The 17,697-nt window shown below is 56.8% G+C and overlaps 3 protein-coding genes across 3 annotated transcripts; 2 read left to right on the plus strand and 1 right to left on the minus strand.

Moving 5' to 3' along the window:
- Nucleotides 1-3,582: 3,582 nt before the first annotated feature.
- FOSL1 (FOS like 1, AP-1 transcription factor subunit) lies at nt 3,583-9,885 on the plus strand. The gene is made up of 4 exons (XM_027045898.2): nt 3,583-3,786; nt 6,097-6,297; nt 8,256-8,363; nt 8,811-9,885. Exons 1-4 carry the CDS (start codon nt 3,697-3,699, stop codon nt 9,231-9,233), a joined length of 822 nt encoding a protein of 273 aa, XP_026901699.1. The 5' UTR covers nt 3,583-3,696; the 3' UTR covers nt 9,234-9,885.
- Nucleotides 9,886-10,492: 607 nt separating this feature from the next.
- On the minus strand, nt 10,493-11,886 carry CCDC85B (coiled-coil domain containing 85B). The gene has a single exon (XM_027045899.2). The coding sequence runs from the start codon at nt 11,342-11,344 to the stop codon at nt 10,736-10,738; it is 609 nt and encodes a 202-aa protein (XP_026901700.1). The 5' UTR covers nt 11,345-11,886; the 3' UTR covers nt 10,493-10,735.
- Nucleotides 11,887-13,532: 1,646 nt separating this feature from the next.
- FIBP (FGF1 intracellular binding protein) lies at nt 13,533-17,608 on the plus strand. Its single transcript, XM_027045896.2, has 10 exons — nt 13,533-13,745; nt 13,941-14,139; nt 14,295-14,421; nt 15,290-15,390; nt 15,876-16,009; nt 16,344-16,452; nt 16,529-16,592; nt 16,870-16,956; nt 17,045-17,142; nt 17,484-17,608. Exons 1-10 carry the CDS (start codon nt 13,661-13,663, stop codon nt 17,551-17,553), a joined length of 1,074 nt encoding a protein of 357 aa, XP_026901697.1. The 5' UTR covers nt 13,533-13,660; the 3' UTR covers nt 17,554-17,608.
- Nucleotides 17,609-17,697: the final 89 nt, after the last annotated feature.

Below are 17,697 nucleotides of genomic sequence, written 5' to 3' on the forward strand. Positions count from 1 at the left end.
TCTCTCTCTTTCTCTCTCTCTTTCTCAAAAATAAATAAACACTAAATTTTTTTGATTTTAAAAATTACAGTCTCTTAAAAAATAAAAAAGTTAAATGGTGAACTGCATGTTATGTAAATTTCAACCCCATTTTTAAAAATAAATACTTTGAGGCACCTGGGTGGCTCAGTCCGTTCAGTGTCAGACTTTGGCTCAGGTCATGATTTCACAGCTTGTGGGTTCGAGCCCCGTGTCGGTCTCTGTGCTGACAGCTCAGAGCCTGGAGCCTGCTTTGGATTCTGTGTCCCCCTCTATCACTGTCCCTCCCTCGCTCACGCTCTCTCTCTGTCTTTCAAAAATAAATAATAAATCAGTGAATAAATACATGAATAAAAATTAACTTTGATTTAAAAAAGCGAGTGAAAAAATGAAATGCATCAACATCACCTCCAGTGTCCTGGGGGCACTGACAGAACGTGTTGGGTGCAAAGCACACCATCGATCGCCTCTTTTTGCTTTGCTGCAGCCCCAGGAGGTGGACATTCTCCGGGGCTCAGAGAGGGAAGTGACCCAGCCAGGCTCACACAGGCTGCCAAGGGACAATGCCCTGGTTCCTCAGACCTCTGGACCCCCAGACTCTTGCAATCACAGTGGCCCTTTGGGATTCTTGCCAGGCCTCCCTGGGTGGGAGCTGGTGAGGTCAGGGGCCAGGAACGTTTCTGCAGCCACGAAGCAGGAGTTGGTGACTGAGGAGCTTGGAATGTGCCTGTCTCTGAAAGGGCCTCCTTGTGGCTCCACCAACGGTTAGAGCAGGAAGGGACTTTCAGAACCATGTAATCACACACATACGCGCACACACATGCACACATTTGAGACCTGAGCCCCTGCTCAGTCGCTGCCCCAGCATGCTGGGGGAGTGGGACAGGGCGGTGTTTCGGGATCAGGCGGATGGATGGATGCAGTCAAGGCTGACCTGTGTCATCCTCGAACGTGCCACCACCTGGCCGCCTTCGGCACCTTGACCCCTCCAACTTGGGCTCAGCCCAAGAGTGCGCATGTCAGCGCGTGCGCCCTGCACGATTGCCTTAGCGTGTGATCAGAACCCCAAGGGCTCCCACCTCCGGAGCTTTTTATTAACATGTGTATTTATTTTGGCTACTGGTCAAGTTCTTACTATATGCTGTGCCACACGTGTGATATTATTTCATTTCTATTCTCTAACAACCCTGAGCTGTAATTATCATTACGTTTCCATTTTACAGATGAGGGCACAGAGGCTCCGAGACATCGTGTGCCTCACCTAGGCTGGCGAGCCGCCTACCCAGAATTCCAGGATTCAAACTCTAGGACCCAGAGTTGTCTGATTCCAGCATGTGTGTTCTTGTCCATGGATCACACTGCCTCAGAAACCTCTCTCCCTCTCCCCTCCCCCACCCTACACATCTCTAGTTCTAATTCTGGTGAACCGATGTTGGTTTCTTTTCTTTTTAGAGAAGGACAAGCATGGAGTCGAACAAGGCAAGGGAGAGGCAGCGGGCTGAGTGCACAGCACTTTATAGCTCACAAAGCACTTTCACATTTATGATCTCATTTGATCCTGCGGGAACCCCACGAGGTCAGCACGAGGCTCAGTTGTTCCCACTGGGCCCGGGACTCACAGGGAAGTGACCCACCCAGGGTCACAGAGACAGAAAGTGGTAACTCTGGCACCGGAAGCCCAGGCCCAAGCTGGCCTTCTGTCCCCGAGTCCTGACTGCCCCCACAGACACCTGGCCCAAGGAAGACGGCCCAGGAACCCGCTTCCCTGGAATCTTCCTTCCCTGAGAACAAAACTCGAGCGCATCAAATGGGGGTAGCAGTGGACAGCAGGAGAGCCCAGCTGTCTTTCTGTAGTTGTGTGACACTGGTAGCCCCTTACTCTCTCTAGGCCTTAGTTTTCCCATCTGCACAGTGGGAGGAAACAGAGAAGCTTTGGGGTGGTCCTCTCAGCACAGACCTTCTGCACCCGTGAAAACGCGTCCGTGAGCCTTTGAGAGAGCTTGTCTGAGCCTGGAGCTCCCACAGCCCTGGTTTGGCAACCTGCGTCGGCCACTCGATCAGTGATATTAAGTGCTTCATTTCTTTTTTGTTTTAAATGTTCATTTATTTTTGAGAGAGAGAGAGAGAGGTGTGCGTGAGCGAGCGGGGGAGGGGCAGAGAGAGAATTTCAAGCAGGCTCCGCACTGTTAGTGCAGAGCCCAGTGTGGGGCTGGAACTCACAAACCATGAGATCATGGCCTGAGCCGAAATCAAGGGTCGGACAAACGCTCAACGGACTGAGACACCCCGGCGCCCCTCGCCACTTCATGTCAACACCTGTTGGCCTCAGTTTCCCCACACGTGAAATGGGGATGCTGATGGTACCTACTCCCCAAGGTTGCTGGCCTTTGGTTGTTGAAATCTGGCCCTGGCCTCACGTTCACACAGACCTTGGACATAATCTCCAAACAAGGCTGGTGACCACACAGTTCCCAAAGAGCAGTGGTAGTATTTAAACAAGATGGCACTGGGGTGCCTGGATGGCTCAGTCAGTTGGGCTTACCACTTAAGCTCAGGTCATGATCTCCCGGTTCATGGGTTTGAGCTCCGCATTGGGCTCTGTGCGGACAGCTTGGAGCCTGGACCCTGCTTCGGGTTGTGTCTCCCTCTCTTCCCCTCCCCAGCGCATGCTCTGTCTCTCTCTATCTCAAAACCAAATAAACATTAAAAATGTTTTAATAAAAATAAAAAAAAATGAAAGAAGATCGTATTTGTCAGACCACTGGATAACCGGGGCCCCCCGCGGCCTCTCGCCGTTTAGAGAAGCTCTGAATTAAAACTTGCTCTACTTCGGAAATTATCCTGCCAGTGGCACAATTCTATGGCATTGGTTTTGTGGGCAGTTCAAACCACGAACTTGCTCGTTGTAAGCGTTTGAAGTATATCGCCCTTTCGGTAACCCTGCTCTGTCGTTTATCCGCTGTTTAGTGTGCCTGAACCTTAAAACAAGGCCAGCAGAAGCGCCTCGGGCCACCACCGTGAAGCCTGGGACGCCAGTAGCAACGGTCCCTCGCATGAAATAAGCGCCCGGTAAGTAAACCCGTAGCAACAATCACATGAATAACCCCCTTTACTGTCTCCGGGCCCCTTTCTCATTCTTCACCCCCGACCTCCCACGCGCCGCAAGGCAGCTAGGTGATGGTTTCGCCCCATCTGACGGAGGCAAAAACTGAGGCCAGCCCGGGCTTCGCGGCGCGGGCGGCGGGGAGGGCGACGGCGGGCCCGAGTCGGCGGCCCCGGGGGCGCCCAGCTGCTCGCAGGTGCGTCAATCCGCGGGGGAATCCTCGGCTCCACCTGGGCGCGGCGAGGAAACCGCACCATGTATGGGCACCTACGTCAGAGAGGGCGGGCCCGCCGCTGCCGCGGGGGACGCCAGGTCCGTCCCTTTCCCCCGCACGAAAAGGCGGCCACCGGACGGTAGGAGGCGTCGAAAAGTTCGGGGCGGGCTGGCAAAAGGCGGGGCGTCTGGAGAGGTGGAGCCCCGAGGTGTCCAGCGCCGGAGAAACGCCCGCCCCCCCCTCCCAATTGAAGTGGTTCAGCCCGAGCCCTTTTCATTCATAAAAGAAAAGACTCCGCGAGGAGCAAGTGAGTCAGAACCGAAGCCGCCGACGCGGACCCCACAGAGCAGCCAGCCAGGGCATGTTCCGAGACTTCGGGGAACCCGGACCGAGCTCCGGGGCCGGCGGTGCGTACGGCGGCCCGGCGCAGCCCCCCACTTCAGGCCAGCAGGTGAGAGGGACCCGACGCTTGGGGATCCCGGGTGGACAGCGCCTGGGACGCTGCGGTCGGCTCCTGCACACTCTGGGATTGGGACCGGGAACGGGAGTAGGGACTGGATCTGGGGCCGTGGCTGTGGCTGTGGCTGTGGCCGTGGCCGTGGCCGCGGATGCTGCCCGTTCTCCGCGGTCTAGAGGCACATTTCCCCCCCCCCCCCCCCCGCAAGCCCAGGGGAACGCGCGCGGTGGGCGCAACAAAGATCTACGAGCGTCCCCTCTGTCGCTCACCCCTTTTACTCCGCTGTCTGCCATCTGTCCCTCCGTCTCTGTTACCTTCCAACTTTTCTCCCGTCCACGCTTAATTTTGTCCTGTCTGCGCCAGAAGGGCGCCCCTTAGTCCGGGATTAGTCCCACCTCGGACTGGATCAGAGGGTCTGATCCATCTCGGACTAAATTCCTGGGAGGCCGAGATGTTCCCACACAGGAGGGAGGCGGGATCCACCGGCAGGCTAACTCCGACAGACTGGGAATCCTCAGCACTGTCCGTGACCGTCTGTGTGTCTGTCCGTTTGTCTGTCCCTCTCCCCCCCCCCCCCCCCCGTCGCCAAGTCCCTATCCCCTTCTTGACGCAGTGGAATCCGTCGGGCTCCGGGAGACTGGTTTTTGACCCCTTTACAAGCTGGGGCCCGATGGAGACTGCGGGATGTCGGGACGTGCGCGGGGTCATGCAGCGGACAACTCCCGCGCCCCTCGACTCCCGGCACCAAACGGCGCCCGCTGCAGGCTGGGGGGACATGGGTGGCCGCAGGTGCCCATTTCCTGTCGGCGGGCAGCGCGCACGTGTCGCTCGGCGTCCGTTCCGCCGAGTCACAGCGGCCGAGTCACGGTGGCTGACTCACCCGGGGCGCCCCTCCCTTCCTGGCCCGGAGCGGCCCCGGGCCGGACAACCTCGGGAGAGAGAGATGCCGCCGGCGGTACCTCGGTCCCGGAACTGGGGTCCCTGGGCCACTGGGCCCGCAGAGCTGGGCCGGGGACATCGCTGTCTGGACTTGCCTGGGCTTGTGGCGCGCTTCCCGGAGGACCGGGCACCCACACCCAGAGCCCAGCCCCAGGGCTTGAACCCAGTTCTCCTCCCCAAACACTGAGCCCCCATCTCAACCCCTTCCTCAGATTTCTGGCAGAAAGAAAATCTTGGCAGGTAATACAGGCAGAGCAAACAGTGCAGCCAGAACAGCGGTTTCTACCTCATTTACCGTATTTCACAGAATCTAAGATTTCATTGGTTTAAAAACCCATCATTTTGTGCCACTAAATTTTTCTAAAGTTGCCATTGAACTATGATTTCACAGCTACTAAAGGGCATTTCTTAGCATCAATGAGATGTCATAATCCTCACCTAGGACAATATTAAAAGACAAGGAGGGGCACCTAGGTGGCTCGGTCGGTTAGGCGGCCGACTTCAGTTCAGGTCATGATCTCACAGTTCATGAGTTCGAGCCCCGTGTCGGGCTCTGTGCTGACAGCTCAGAGCCTGGAACCTGCTTTGCATTCTGTGTCTCCCTCTTTCTCTGCCCCTCCCCCACTCACACTCTGTCTCTCTCACTCTTAAAAAAATGAATGTTTTTTTTAATTAAACAAACAAACAAACAAAAAAACAAGGAAACTAATGTACATTGAAGTTCAATGACTTGCCCAGAGTCTTGGCCAGTAAGTGGCTGAGCAAAGGAGCTAGCTGGGTCAGCCTAAACCCGGGGTAGTGGTTCTTGCCCACCACAGCCCCTGTTCATTGGGCACCTAACTGCCACTTACCAGGCTCTGTCACACACATTCTTTCATCTGACTCTCACAGCCACCCTTGGAGATAGGAACTGGAATTATCCCCTTTGTGCAGATGAGACTCAGGCAGAGTACAGGAGTAGTTAAGAGCCTGACTGCCTGGGTCCAAACTCCACTTCCCACTTGCCGGCTGTGTGTCTGTGGACAACTGTTTTCCTGTCTGAAAATGAAGACGCTGTTGTGCAAATTATGACTCAGTATTTGTAAAGTGGTTGGGACTGTGCCTAGAGTTCATACTTTACTATAAGTATTAGTTCTGATGGGGAAATGAAGGCACAGCAAGGTTATGAGAACTGCCCCAAGTCACACAGCTCATGAGCAGGGATTTATCGCCAAGTTGGTCTCTCTGACTGCCCAGTTGTGCTCTTTCTGGGCTCTCAGAACCGGCAGCTGCATCGAGGGTAGATGGCGGTGTGGCTTCTGTCCAGCAGAAGCCCCTCAATCCACAGAGACCTCATCCTTGGCCCCTCCGTTTCTCACCCCTCAGAAGTTCCACCTCGTGCCAAGCGTCGATGCTGTCAGTGGCAGCCAGGAACTGCAGTGGATAGTACAGCCTCACTTCCTGGGACCCAGCAGCAGCTATCCCAGGCCCCTGGCCTACCCCCAGTACAGCCCCCCCCAGCCCCGGCCAGGAGTCATCAGGGCCCTAGGGCCACCTCCAGGGGTCCGTCGCAGGCCCTGTGAACAGGTAAGTAGCAGAGGCATTGTGGTGCTGGTTCTGATGCCTACCGGGGTGCTGAGGTGCAGAGGACAAGTTCTTCCTTAAAAGAACACAGGCTTAGGCAGGTGGGTAGGGCCGCTGGTGACCATTGGCCAAGGCAGAAAGTGATAGGAGGCCCTGGGGTGATCCAGCAGAGGGCAGAGGTCACCCCTAGATCAGGGAAAGCTTTCCGGAACTGGAGGTACAGTAGTGTAGAAGGATGGGTAGAATTTGCATGGATCGAGATGAAGAAAAAGACATTCCCGGGAGAGAGGAAGGGAGGAGCAAGAATGGAGGTAGAGGTGAGAATGTGTAAGGGGTACGTGTGGAAAGGTGTGTGGACAGTAGAGGGGCTCCACCTGCTGACGTATATGGAGAGGCTGAGCTAATGAGTCAGTGTAGCTGGGGAGAGAATGGAAAGAGAGGGTTCTCTGCAGCTACTCTCTGGGTTTCAGGTTCCCCATCCTATTTCATCCTTACAAAAAGCCTCTGGGGAATGCACTCTGGTTTTCTCCAATTTATCGCTAGGGAAATGAAGGCACAACAGAGGTAGTCACTTGCCCCAAATCCCACAAGTAGTGAGTAATGAGACAGGTCTTTTCAATTCTAAAGTCAGATCCTAACCATCAAGCCACACTGTCTCATCCAGAGCGAACAGAGGCTCGAAGCAGAGTGAGCTGGGAACTCTCGGCTCCCCAACCAGGGTTCCTGCCTTTACACTGCTAAGAAAGTCTTTACCAAAATAAATAAGAGAGGGTTATTTGTTTGTTTGTTTGTTTATTATTTGTGAGAGAATGAGTCGGTAAGGAGCAGAGAGAGGGGTGGGGAAAGAGAGGATCCCAAGCAGGCTCTGTGCTGACAGCAGAGATCCGGATGGAGGGCTCGAACTCATGAACTGTGAGATCCTGACCTGGGCCAAAGCTGGACGCCTTAACCGAATGAGTCACCCAGGCGCCCCAGAGACAGAGGGTCTTTGAAGGGAGTGGCCCATTAAAGAGCTTGCCCTGACAGCAGGGTAGAAGATGAGGAGAGAGGTCAGGATCTTGGGAAAGATGTGCAATTAGACAGGGGTGGTTTTCCCAGAAACAGCATGGTTGCCCTTTGTGACCAACTGGAGAAGAAGACCGTGCTGGGCCCCAGAGGCAGGCTGCTGGACTTCCCTCCTTCAGTCCCGTCCTGAGGGTGGCTCCTTGTTCCTGAGTCCTCCTAGACTGGGGCTGTAAGCTCCCCTTTTGGGGGAGGTGGTCTTCATCTGTGGGCCTCTCAACTTTATGTTGAATAAAGTGAGTGGATTTTCATTTCAGCTCTGGGACCATAAACGAGTTATTCATCATCTCCGGGCTTTAGTTCCTTACATGGAAAGTTGGGTTCAGAATCTGTGTGAAGCTCTTAGCTTGTATGTAATAGGCTCCCAATAAATAATTTACTCAGCGGCAACACTCATTAACCCCTCCTAGTGCTTACAGCCCCTGGGTAAGAGCACGCTTGGTTATCAAGAGACTGAAAAGGATGAGGGTCTTTCGAAAAAGAGAGGCTGGCTCCCAGGGGCTCAGAGGAAGAAAGGCCACTTCTGGCCAGGGAATGAGAGAAGGCTTCCTGGAGGCGGGGGTATCTCAGTGGAGTCCTGAGAGATGGGGGAGGAGGTTGAAGGTTTGTGGCGTGTGTGCGTGTGTGGGGGGAGCATTCTGAGAGGGTAATCAGAGGAGGCAAAAGCTGGGTGCGAGGAGGAAGTGTGATTAATTCAAATTTACTAAAGCGTGAATGCGGGGAACGGGTCGCCCTGCAGTGGTCCCTGAAGCGCAGCCTGGGGGCGCCCCACGCTGCTATGTCCTCTGCTAGGGTCCCAGCACTGGGCCGCCTCAAGAGGCGAGTGCCGGGCAAACCAGTGGCCCTGGGTCTACCTCACTGATCCTTTTACCCCATCCCCGACCCCACCCCCACCCCAGATCAGCCCGGAGGAGGAGGAGCGCCGTCGAGTGAGGCGCGAGAGGAATAAGCTGGCCGCGGCCAAGTGCAGGAACCGGAGGAAGGAACTGACCGACTTCCTGCAGGCGGTGAGCACTGGCTGGTGCGGAGGGTGTCGAGGCCCGGGCCCACCGAACCTCAGAGGGGCGCGGCTCCCCCGAGCCTGCCCGGCCCCACGGGGCGCCGGTGTATGAAGTGTCCTCCCCACCCCCACCCCCCCCAGCACCCCGTCGGAGGTGCAGCCCTTCGGACACAACAATGACGAAAAAGCGATTAAATATTAGTTACGGCGCGTCTCACTCCAGCAGAGCAGAAGAGTTAAAGCTTCGGCCAACGATCTCCTAAAATGCTCCCGGGCCTGATGGGAGTCGTGCCGGATTTCTCCCAAGGCCTCATGGGAGTTGTAGTCCAGACTCGCTGGAGACCCAGCCCCGTAACCGCCCCCCCCCCCGCCGCCCCCCACCGTTACCACCACCTGCCCGAGGCTACGCGGTATTCCGCCCTCCTCTTCTAACTCCTCTTCCAACTCTCTACAGGAGACTGACAAACTGGAGGACGAGAAATCTGGTCTGCAGCGAGAGATTGAGGAGCTGCAGAAGCAGAAGGAGCGTCTGGAGCTGGTGCTCGAAGCCCACCGTCCCATCTGCAAAATCCCGGAGGGGGCCACGGAGAGGGACACTGGCGACACAGGCGGTACCAGCGGCACCAGCAGCCCACCACCAGCCCCCTCCCGCCCTGTACCATGTATCTCTCTTTCCTCGGGGCCTGTGCTTGAACCTGAAGCATTGCACACCCCCACGCTCATGACCACACCCTCCCTGACTCCTTTCACCCCTAGCCCTGTCTTCACCTACCCCAGCACCCCTGAGCCCTGTGCCTCAGCCCATCGCAGGAGTAGCAGCAGCAGCGGGGACCCATCCTCCGACCCTCTGGGCTCTCCCACCCTCCTTGCCTTATGAGGCAAACTAGCATCCCTACCCACGGGTGCCACCCTAGCCAATGCCTTCCCACCCACTGGTCCAGCTGGTCTGGACCATATCCCATGCCCAAGCCCAGCAGGTTCTTCTCCATGCCTCCAGATGAGACTGAGCATATTTTGCTTCCTAGTAGAGCCAGCTTGGGGCCACCAACGCTGCCCACGGTTTTTCTAGAGCTGGCTTCTCTAGCAATTTGCACTAAATCAGAGACAAAAGATTTCCTATTTGTTCGCGAGAACTCCTGGCAGCCCAAAAGGACTTTGTGACTCCCTAGAGGTCCTCTCGAGCCCTAACTCCCTCCAGACCACACCTACAGTCTTCATCACCCTCTTCCTGTGATCCACCCAATCCTACTCTGACGGGTGATACTCTACCAGCCTAGAACACTAACTCACCTAGCCCCACACTGCCAGCAGCACCAAGTGATTGAACCAGGGCATTCTGCTGGCCCCTCCTGAATGGCAGGAGGGTGTCAGAGGCTTCTGTGATGAGCTGACCTGCAGCCCCCAGCTCTGAGAAGACTTTAGCTCCAGGGAATCCAAGCCTCCACAACGAAGGCAGCTGCTATTTATTTTCCTACAGAGAGTATTTTTATACAAACCTGCCAACATGGAATAAAAGGCTTGAAGCTCTGGCCTGGTCTCATTGAACCCAGAGGCTAAAGGGAGAATATTTGAAATCCGAAGCCCTAGGCTCCAGTCTCAGCTCCACGGACTTACTGCATGACTTTGGACAAACTATTTGATATTTCTAGACCTCAATTGTCTTACCTGACAAAAGAGGTTACATCTGCTCTGCCTCATCTCCAGCATTGAGAGGAGGAACAGAGTGCTGCTGTTGGGTGCAAGCCAAAGGATTATCATCTTCCTCCGGATGCGGGCCCACAGCGCTCCTGCGTGTGCCACAGGAGGGCGCTCTTATGCCCCTTCCAGCCTCAGGGGAGGTCGCTGAGTGGGTTCTAGGCCCCCAACACCTGCTTCCTGCCCCATTGTCTTGGACAGGAAGGAGCCGGGAAGGGAGCTGGAGCCACTTCAGGGGCCAGAATACGGCCTGTTCCGAGGCCTGATGGGGGGGAGCCAGTGGTTTACCACGGTCCCACATCCCGTCCCAGGCTTGAGGTAGCGAGGGTCGGCCACGTTAGTTCTGTAGCCCCTCCGGATGGGAATGGTACCCCGTCTCAACGTCCCCGCCCTCGTCCCCACCACGGCGAGTCCCAAAGAGACGCTGCCCAGGCCAAGGGCTCTGCTTCCGTTCCAGTTTATTAGCCCCCACCCCGTCCCCGGCAAGTCCCTTCTCTCCAGCATCCAGTTCCCCTGCCGCCACACCAGCGAGAGCAAGGGGCCCTCCTCAGTGCCAGAGTTTCCAAATCCATGCCAGCGGCCCGTCGTGCGAGGGGGGACGGCGTCTAGGTCCCGAGGTCCACCGCAGTCCCTGCGCTTTGGGAAGCAATCCGGTCGGGCGTCGACAAGAAGGAAGCTGAGCCCTCAGTCATCTGGGGAGCAGGCCAGGGGCAATTGGTCGGGACTACCCACGCTGCCCGTGCTGGAGCTTCCATCGCCCAGGTCGCGGGGCCCGCAGGGGGGCAAAGCGAGCTCGGGTGTCGGCCCGGCGCTTGAGCCCCCCGCGCCGCCGGGGCCGCCCCGGGGGCCCCACTCCTCGCCCAGAGCCAGGCAGAGCTCCTTAAGCGCCAGGTTCTCCCGCAGCAGCTCCTCCTGGCGGCCCTCCAGCTCGGCCAGCTTCTGCCAACAACCGCCCAAGTCCTCGCGCACCGCTCGGGATGCTTGGGTCCCGAAGAGCTGCCACTGGCGCGCGGCACGCCGCCCGCGCTGGCGCTCCGAGTCCAGGAAGCAGCAGAGGTCGCGCAGCTCGCGGTTTTCGGCCTGTAAGCGGCGGTTAAGCTGCTTGAGCTCGCGGATCTCGCCCAGGTGACCCTGCAACTGCCGATTCACCTCCTGCATAAGGCGGCCGCGCTGCACCAGAGCCGCCAGGCGCGCCGCCTCCTCCCGTCGCAGGCGCCGCACCAGCTCCTCTTTGCCCAGCGCCGCCATCTCCTCGTCCGTCAGCTCCTCCAGGCCGCCCGCCTCGGCCTCCATGGCTGCTCAGGCCTCTGGAGCATCGCCTGCCCGCCGCCGCGGCCCAGGAGCCCCACGTCCAGCCCGGCGCGCTGGGGCTTGGGCTCCGGCTCCGCGGGCGGCAGGCTGTGGTCGGGCAAGCGTAGGCTGCACCAGCCGCCCAGGGGTGGGCACGCGGCGGGGCGCGCGCCGGGGCGGGGCCGTGTGACGTTAAGGAAGGACAGCCAATCCAGGAAGCCTCCCCGGAAAGGGGCGGGACTTGACCGCAGAATAGACAGAAAGAGAGAGGGAGACCCTTCTCTGCCCCTTCCGGACCGCGGAACGACTGACCCTCGTGGACACTGGGTCCCAGCGCCACCACCTTCCCCGACAGTCACCCCCAAACTAGGCGCTTTGTACCTCCCACTTCCAAACCTCCTCAAGCCCTAGCCTAGGCCTCTCTGCTCCTTCCCAGGAACCAAGACTCCGGCATGGGCCGTCGACTCTCGTGTCCACCTCCCGACGGAACCCAGAAGGATCTCGTTTCCATCTTTCCTGGCTTAGTTCATACTCGAGAGTCTTGACTCACTGAACATCGCTCCCAGCTCTTGGGAACCCTGAGTCCAAATGTGCCTGCCTCACCGATCAGCCTACCCTCTCATGGACCGGTTTCCTGCCTCGGGGGAAGGCACATACAAGGATTCATTTGTTCAATAAACTTTTATTGTGTGCAAAAACTGTGCAGAAATAAACTTGACTAAGAATCTGATCCTGTCCTCAAACAGGTTGTAATCTAGCAGGGGAGACAGGCTGTGTTAAATAAGAAGCAAACGGGGGAGGAGCATGGTCTGAGGGACCTCCACCCCCCAAAAAAAGGTTTTCTCGAAGACGTGATAATCTGTGGGGCCTTGAAAGATGTATAGGCCTTTGCCAAATAGAGCTATTTCAGGGGGTGGGAAGAGTATGGTGAAAGACATTGGGGGCCAGCTGCTTCAGGAACAGTGACAGTAGCTCGATGTTTTCAAAAGGTACGTGTGTGGAGAAAGTGATAAAGTGAGGGAGAGAAGCAACAAAGGTAGTTGACCGGAGTGTTTCCACAGGCCAGTAAAGATTTTAGGCGGGGGATTAACATTTTAAATACGTATGCATTGGGGTACCTGGGTGGCTCAGTCTGTTAAGCATCTAACTCTTGATTTCGGCTCAGGTCACGATCTGGGGGTCATGAGACTGACCCTTGCCTCAGGCTACAAGCTGAGCATGAAGCCTGCTTCAGATTCTCTCTCCCTCTCTCTCTCTCTCTCTGCCCCTCCCCTGCACACGGGTACACTCCCTCCTTCTCAAAACAAGTAATTAAACTATAATACGCACTAAAAAAATTATTCAGGCTGCTCTGCGTGGGATGGACCCTGGGGAAAGGATGCAGGCAGGGAGATTAGTAAGAACACTGTATCAATGGGAGAGACAGAGCTACGCAGGACTGGACTGGGACAGTGCCAGTGGGGATGGAGAGGACAAAACATCCCAGAAATATTCAGGAGGCAAATCAGCAGAACTAAATGTGAGGAGAGATGAGTCTGGGAGAAAGCTCAGGTTTTGTGGCATGAGAACTGGGTGAATGTTGGGACTTCACTGTGATAGGAACGCAGCAGAGAAACAGATTGGAAAAAGGTCGGTCTGGCTTTTGAGGGGCCTGTAGGGGGGAGACAGCCTGAAAAGACCTGCGGATAGACGGCCCTCCTGATGTGGACTTCCAGGCAGAGCTCTGAGCTGCAGAGTAAGAGAGGTCATCAGTGGGGGGGGGTTAAAGCCATAGGAAGAAAAGGCCCATGCCCGGAAGAGGTGCTCATCGGCAGGTTGGCCTGAGGGACTCCCAGTAAGGGCCCTTGGAAGTCAGGTCAGACCTATTTTTTGCACAGAAAAGATTTAGCAGAGAGACCTGTGAAACCACCACATTTAGGATACGGGTCAAAATAGGGAGGCCCGGAAAAGGGCAGAGAAAGTGGGAGAAAAGCCTGGAGGAAGTGAGAGGGAAGGTTACAGGGGCAAGGGAGGCTGGCCGCTGGCCTCGACTCCCAATGTCTTCCTGCAAACTGGGCCAGGATAGGATGGGGGGGTTGGGACAGGGGGCGGGGACAAGGGACCTGAGATTGCCCCTCCCGCCGGGGGGAGGAGCCATTCCTCTTCCTTCGCCGCTTCTGCCCCCACCCTCTCTGTCCCGGAAGTGGTCCTTCTCTGGCTCCGGGTGCCGGGAGACGAATCCCCGCGTTCCCGGAAGTAACCCGCCGGCGGCGCGCCCGGCCCGGGGCAGTGCTCGCTCCAGCCGGGGCGCTGCAGCCGCGCCCGGGTCCGGGCGTCGCCATGACCAGCGAACTGGATATCTTCGTGGGGAACACGACGCTCATCGACGAGGACGTGTATCGCCTCTGGCTGGACGGTTACTCGGGTGTGTGGGGGCCGTCTGCGGAGCGGCCCAGAAGGGGCGGTTGTTTGGGCTGGGAGAGGGGGCGGAGCCAGGACTCGGGCGTCCTATGCGGAGGTGGGCGGAGAGAGTAAGGGATGTGTCGGAGTTGGAGCTGGGATCCCCGGAGGGTCTGTGGGTTCGGCCGAGCCGGTCCTAATGCTAGCTCCGACTCCCTAGTGAGCGACGCGGTGTCCCTGAGGGTGCGCTCGGGAATCTTGGAGCAGACGGGCGCGACGGCAGCGGTGCTTCAGAGTGACACCATGGACCACTACCGTACTTTCCACATGCTCGAGCGCCTGCTGCACGCGCCGCCCAAGCTGTTGCACCAGCTCATCTTCCAGATCCCGCCGTCCCGACAGGCGTTGCTCATCGAGAGGTGGGGACGCCCACCAGTCTGACCCATTTTGCAGGCCGCAACTGAGGCCCGGGCCGGGATGGAAAGTTGAGAGCAGGAGGGGCCAAACCTAGGCCCTGCCAGACCCCCTTTCCCCTCCTATATGGAAAGTCAGTGGTGTCCTCTGCCCCCACCAGGTACTATGCCTTTGACGAGGCCTTTGTGCGGGAGGTCCTGGGCAAGAAGCTGTCCAAGGGCACCAAGAAAGACCTGGATGACATCAGCACCAAAACAGGCATCACCCTCAAGAGCTGCCGGAGACAAGTGGGCACTGCTCCCCACCCCCCACCCCCGCTCCGTAACACAACATCCCATGTCCAGTCTGCCCCTTCACTCCGTCCGTGTGGTCACCGCCCCAGCGCCTTTCTCCTTCCCCACCTCTGGTTCTGGCAAGGGCTTCCTACCCAGTCTCCTCTCGCATCTTTTTGCAACTTCCTAAACCATCTCCTACGCTCTGCGGGAGCTATTCTTTCAGAAGCTCAGATCTGAGCGTAGCTTTCCCCTCCTCATAAACTTTAATTGGCTCCCACTCCATCCTGGATAGTGGCCATACTCTTCGGCCTTGACCTTCTTACTCTCATGTGATCTGGTCCCTGCCAACCCTTCTTGGCTTACATTTTTCCAGCCGGTGGCTTTCTTGCTCATGTTCCTCCTACTTCCAGGGTACTATTCTTGGCCTTGTCTCCCCCTTGAAGTACAAAGCAGGGGGATTAGATGCCACCTTCTCCACAAGCCTTTCTGGCGGTACAGGGAGAAGTAACCCTTCTTCTGGCCTTTAGTATCTTTTCTCTGTGTCTCTTGTTCACTCCCTCTGTGCAGCTTAGCATTTGTTCATTTTTTTTTACTTCTTGGACCTTAGCCAAGAGGGTCAGTTCCAGCACAACTCCTGGAGAACTGGAGAGCATGATGCTAAAATAGGGGGAATTCAGAGGTAGGAGTGAGGAAACATTTATCCAACATCCTGGTTGAATGGACAACAGGTATTAACAATTAATAGTTTACTGAAGTATAGCACAGGCTGTGTCGGCCTCCGCTGACTGAATAGATGGACAGATGAGGGAGGGATGTTCAATCAGTTTATTGGGTGACCAGCCTCTGACCAGTCCTCCCTCCTCCCCTAACTGCCCTACAGTTTGACAACTTTAAGCGAGTCTTCAAGGTGGTGGAGGAAATGCGGGGCTCCCTGGTGGACAACATTCAGCAACACTTTCTCCTTTCTGACCGGTTGGCCAGGTGAGGGGCTGGGCAAGGAGCCAGCCGTCTCCCCTTCCTGCACACTCTCCTTGGGCCGTGAGGCGGCTCTACCTTACCCACCCCAACCCACTTGATCTTCTGGCTGTAGGGATGATTATCCTACTTTTAGTCTGTGCTTTGGATCAGATTGGCCTGGTTTCAAATCCCAGCCTGGCCACTTACCAGCGGGGTTGTTGTGAGATGCTACATACGAAGTCCATGGTGCCACCCCTGGGGCTTAGGGAGTACCCAGTAAATCGCAATTCACCCTCGTGGTCTCCCTCTGTATCCCTTAGCAGACCTGGGCTGAAACTTTCTCTTTAGGCAGGTGAGGAAGCCCAGGGAGAAGGAACTTGAAACTTGTCACATAGTGAGTTGGGGCAGAGATAGGCCAGAACTCCAATGCCCAGCCAGTGCTGCAGGTGGGAGCTGCTTGCTAAAAAGGAATCTCAAACCCTGACAGGCCCCCTCTCCCCTCCCTGCAGGGACTATGCGGCCATTGTCTTCTTTGCCAACAACCGCTTTGAGACGGGGAAGAAAAAACTGCAGTATCTGAGCTTTGGTGACTTTGCCTTCTGTGCTGAGCTCATGATCCAGAACTGGACCCTCGGAGCCGTCGGTGAGGCCCCCACTGACCTTGGTGCCCAGATACCTCCCCACCTTCTCAGGGCCTGGCTCGCCATCAGCAGTTTCTCCTGCAGGCCCCAGTCTCCAGCATCCTTTCTCTTCAGTGCCCCCACCGCAGCCACCTCTGGACACAGTCCAGTGTCCCCATGCACACCTTGTCTGCAGACAAAGGGCCTGCTACTTCTCTGCGGCCTGGGACAAATCACTCCACCTTTCTGACACTTCCTCTTCATGGGGTTCACTGAGGTGGTGGGTGTGGAAGGCTCAGGAGATCCCTGGAGGGGTTTTTACCCCCTGCCCCAACTCCCTTGCTGGGCCTCCTCCAGACTCCCAGGTGGCTGACATGGATGTGGATTTAGACAAGGAGTTTCTCCAAGACTTGAAGGAGCTCAAGATGCTTGTGGCTGACAAAGACCTCCTGGACCTGCATAAGAGGTGACCCTGGGGAGTCCACAGGGTGGGGCCCGAGTGGGGGCCCAGGCGGCTCTGGGCTTATCCTATCTCCCTACAGCCTGGTGTGCACTGCCCTCCGGGGAAAGCTTGGTGTCTTCTCTGAGATGGAAGCCAACTTCAAGGTCTGTGGCCCAATCCAGCCTCTGTCCTTTGGGCATCATCGGCCTCAGTGCACTGTCCCCATTGGGCAACTCTGCTCATGCCGGACATTGACCGGCAGGTAGTCGGCCGCCCCTTCCACCCACCTGGGAGGGGAAAGTCAGCTCCTAGACATTGGGGAGTTATTTGATTGAGGGAGGTGGATAGATTTGGAAAGGGCCCTACCCCTCCTCTAGCCTCTGGGCTCAGCCTCCAGGCTCTGGGACAGAGGGCAGAACTCCCAGGCTCCTTGCCCCACAGAACCTGTCCCGGGGGCTGGTGAACGTGGCCGCCAAGCTGACCCACAATAAGGATGTCAGAGACCTGTTTGTGGACCTCGTGGAGAAGGTGAGCTGTCCTGCTTGCCGTCCTCTGATTCCCCAACTTGCCCTGTCCTTGGGCTGTACCAATCCTAGATGTTTCCTTGGGCCCACAGTTCGTGGAACCCTGCCGTTCTGACCACTGGCCACTGAATGATGTGCGGCTCTTCCTGAATCAGTATTCGGCATCCGTCCACTCCCTGGATGGTTTCCGGTGAGAGACCCCAGGCCTCCTTTCCAGCTTGTCCTTGCCGTAGCCAGCCTTCTGCCAGGGCCTAGCCCTCCTGCAGACTCAGGGTTCTCTGTTCTGTCCTAGGGGTGGAAGTCTCTCTGTGGGCTCCACCTCTTAGAAGCTGTGACCTAACCTTGGGTAGGTTCCTTAAGCTCTCCATGTCTCCGTTTCCCCCATAGAATCTGGAGATGGTGATGATAACGATCATAAGAATATTATGAGGCGTGAAGGAGCACTTAGGCACAGGAAGCTCTCCGAGCAGTGCTCAGAAGCAGTAGGGATTCAGTAGAAGGCAGCCGTCACTGTTACTTTTATCATTACAGGCACCAGGCCCTCTGGGACCGCTACATGGGCACCCTCCGTGGCTGCCTCCTGCGCCTCTATCATGACTGAGGTCCCCTCCCGCCACCCTGCCCCCACAGACAATAAAGTTGCCATGACTTCGGAAGAGCCTGTGCATGGGAGTGTGCGTAGGTGAGCACGCATCTGTCTCTAAGGGTCAGGTGAACGAGTACACGGCTGTACGTGTCCGTGGGC

The sequence above is a fragment of the Acinonyx jubatus genome, chromosome D1 (assembly GCF_027475565.1).
Source record: "Acinonyx jubatus isolate Ajub_Pintada_27869175 chromosome D1, VMU_Ajub_asm_v1.0, whole genome shotgun sequence".
NCBI lineage: Eukaryota > Metazoa > Chordata > Mammalia > Carnivora > Felidae > Acinonyx > Acinonyx jubatus.

Excerpts from the sequence above, each read along its gene's own strand:
- FOSL1 (XM_027045898.2), top strand. The coding sequence starts at position 3,697 with ATGTTCCGAGACTTCGGGGAACCCGGACCGAGCTCCGGGGCCGGCGGT. Across the intron at positions 6,298-8,255 it reads GTCGCAGGCCCTGTGAACAG|ATCAGCCCGGAGGAGGAGGA; the intron begins GTAAGTAGCAGA and ends CCCCCACCCCAG. Across the intron at positions 8,364-8,810 it reads TGACCGACTTCCTGCAGGCG|GAGACTGACAAACTGGAGGA; the intron begins GTGAGCACTGGC and ends AACTCTCTACAG.
- CCDC85B (XM_027045899.2), bottom strand. The coding sequence starts at position 11,344 with ATGGAGGCCGAGGCGGGCGGCCTGGAGGAGCTGACGGACGAGGAGATG.
- FIBP (XM_027045896.2), top strand. The coding sequence starts at position 13,661 with ATGACCAGCGAACTGGATATCTTCGTGGGGAACACGACGCTCATCGAC. Across the intron at positions 14,140-14,294 it reads CAGGCGTTGCTCATCGAGAG|GTACTATGCCTTTGACGAGG; the intron begins GTGGGGACGCCC and ends TGCCCCCACCAG. Across the intron at positions 16,593-16,869 it reads AGATGGAAGCCAACTTCAAG|AACCTGTCCCGGGGGCTGGT; the intron begins GTCTGTGGCCCA and ends CTTGCCCCACAG.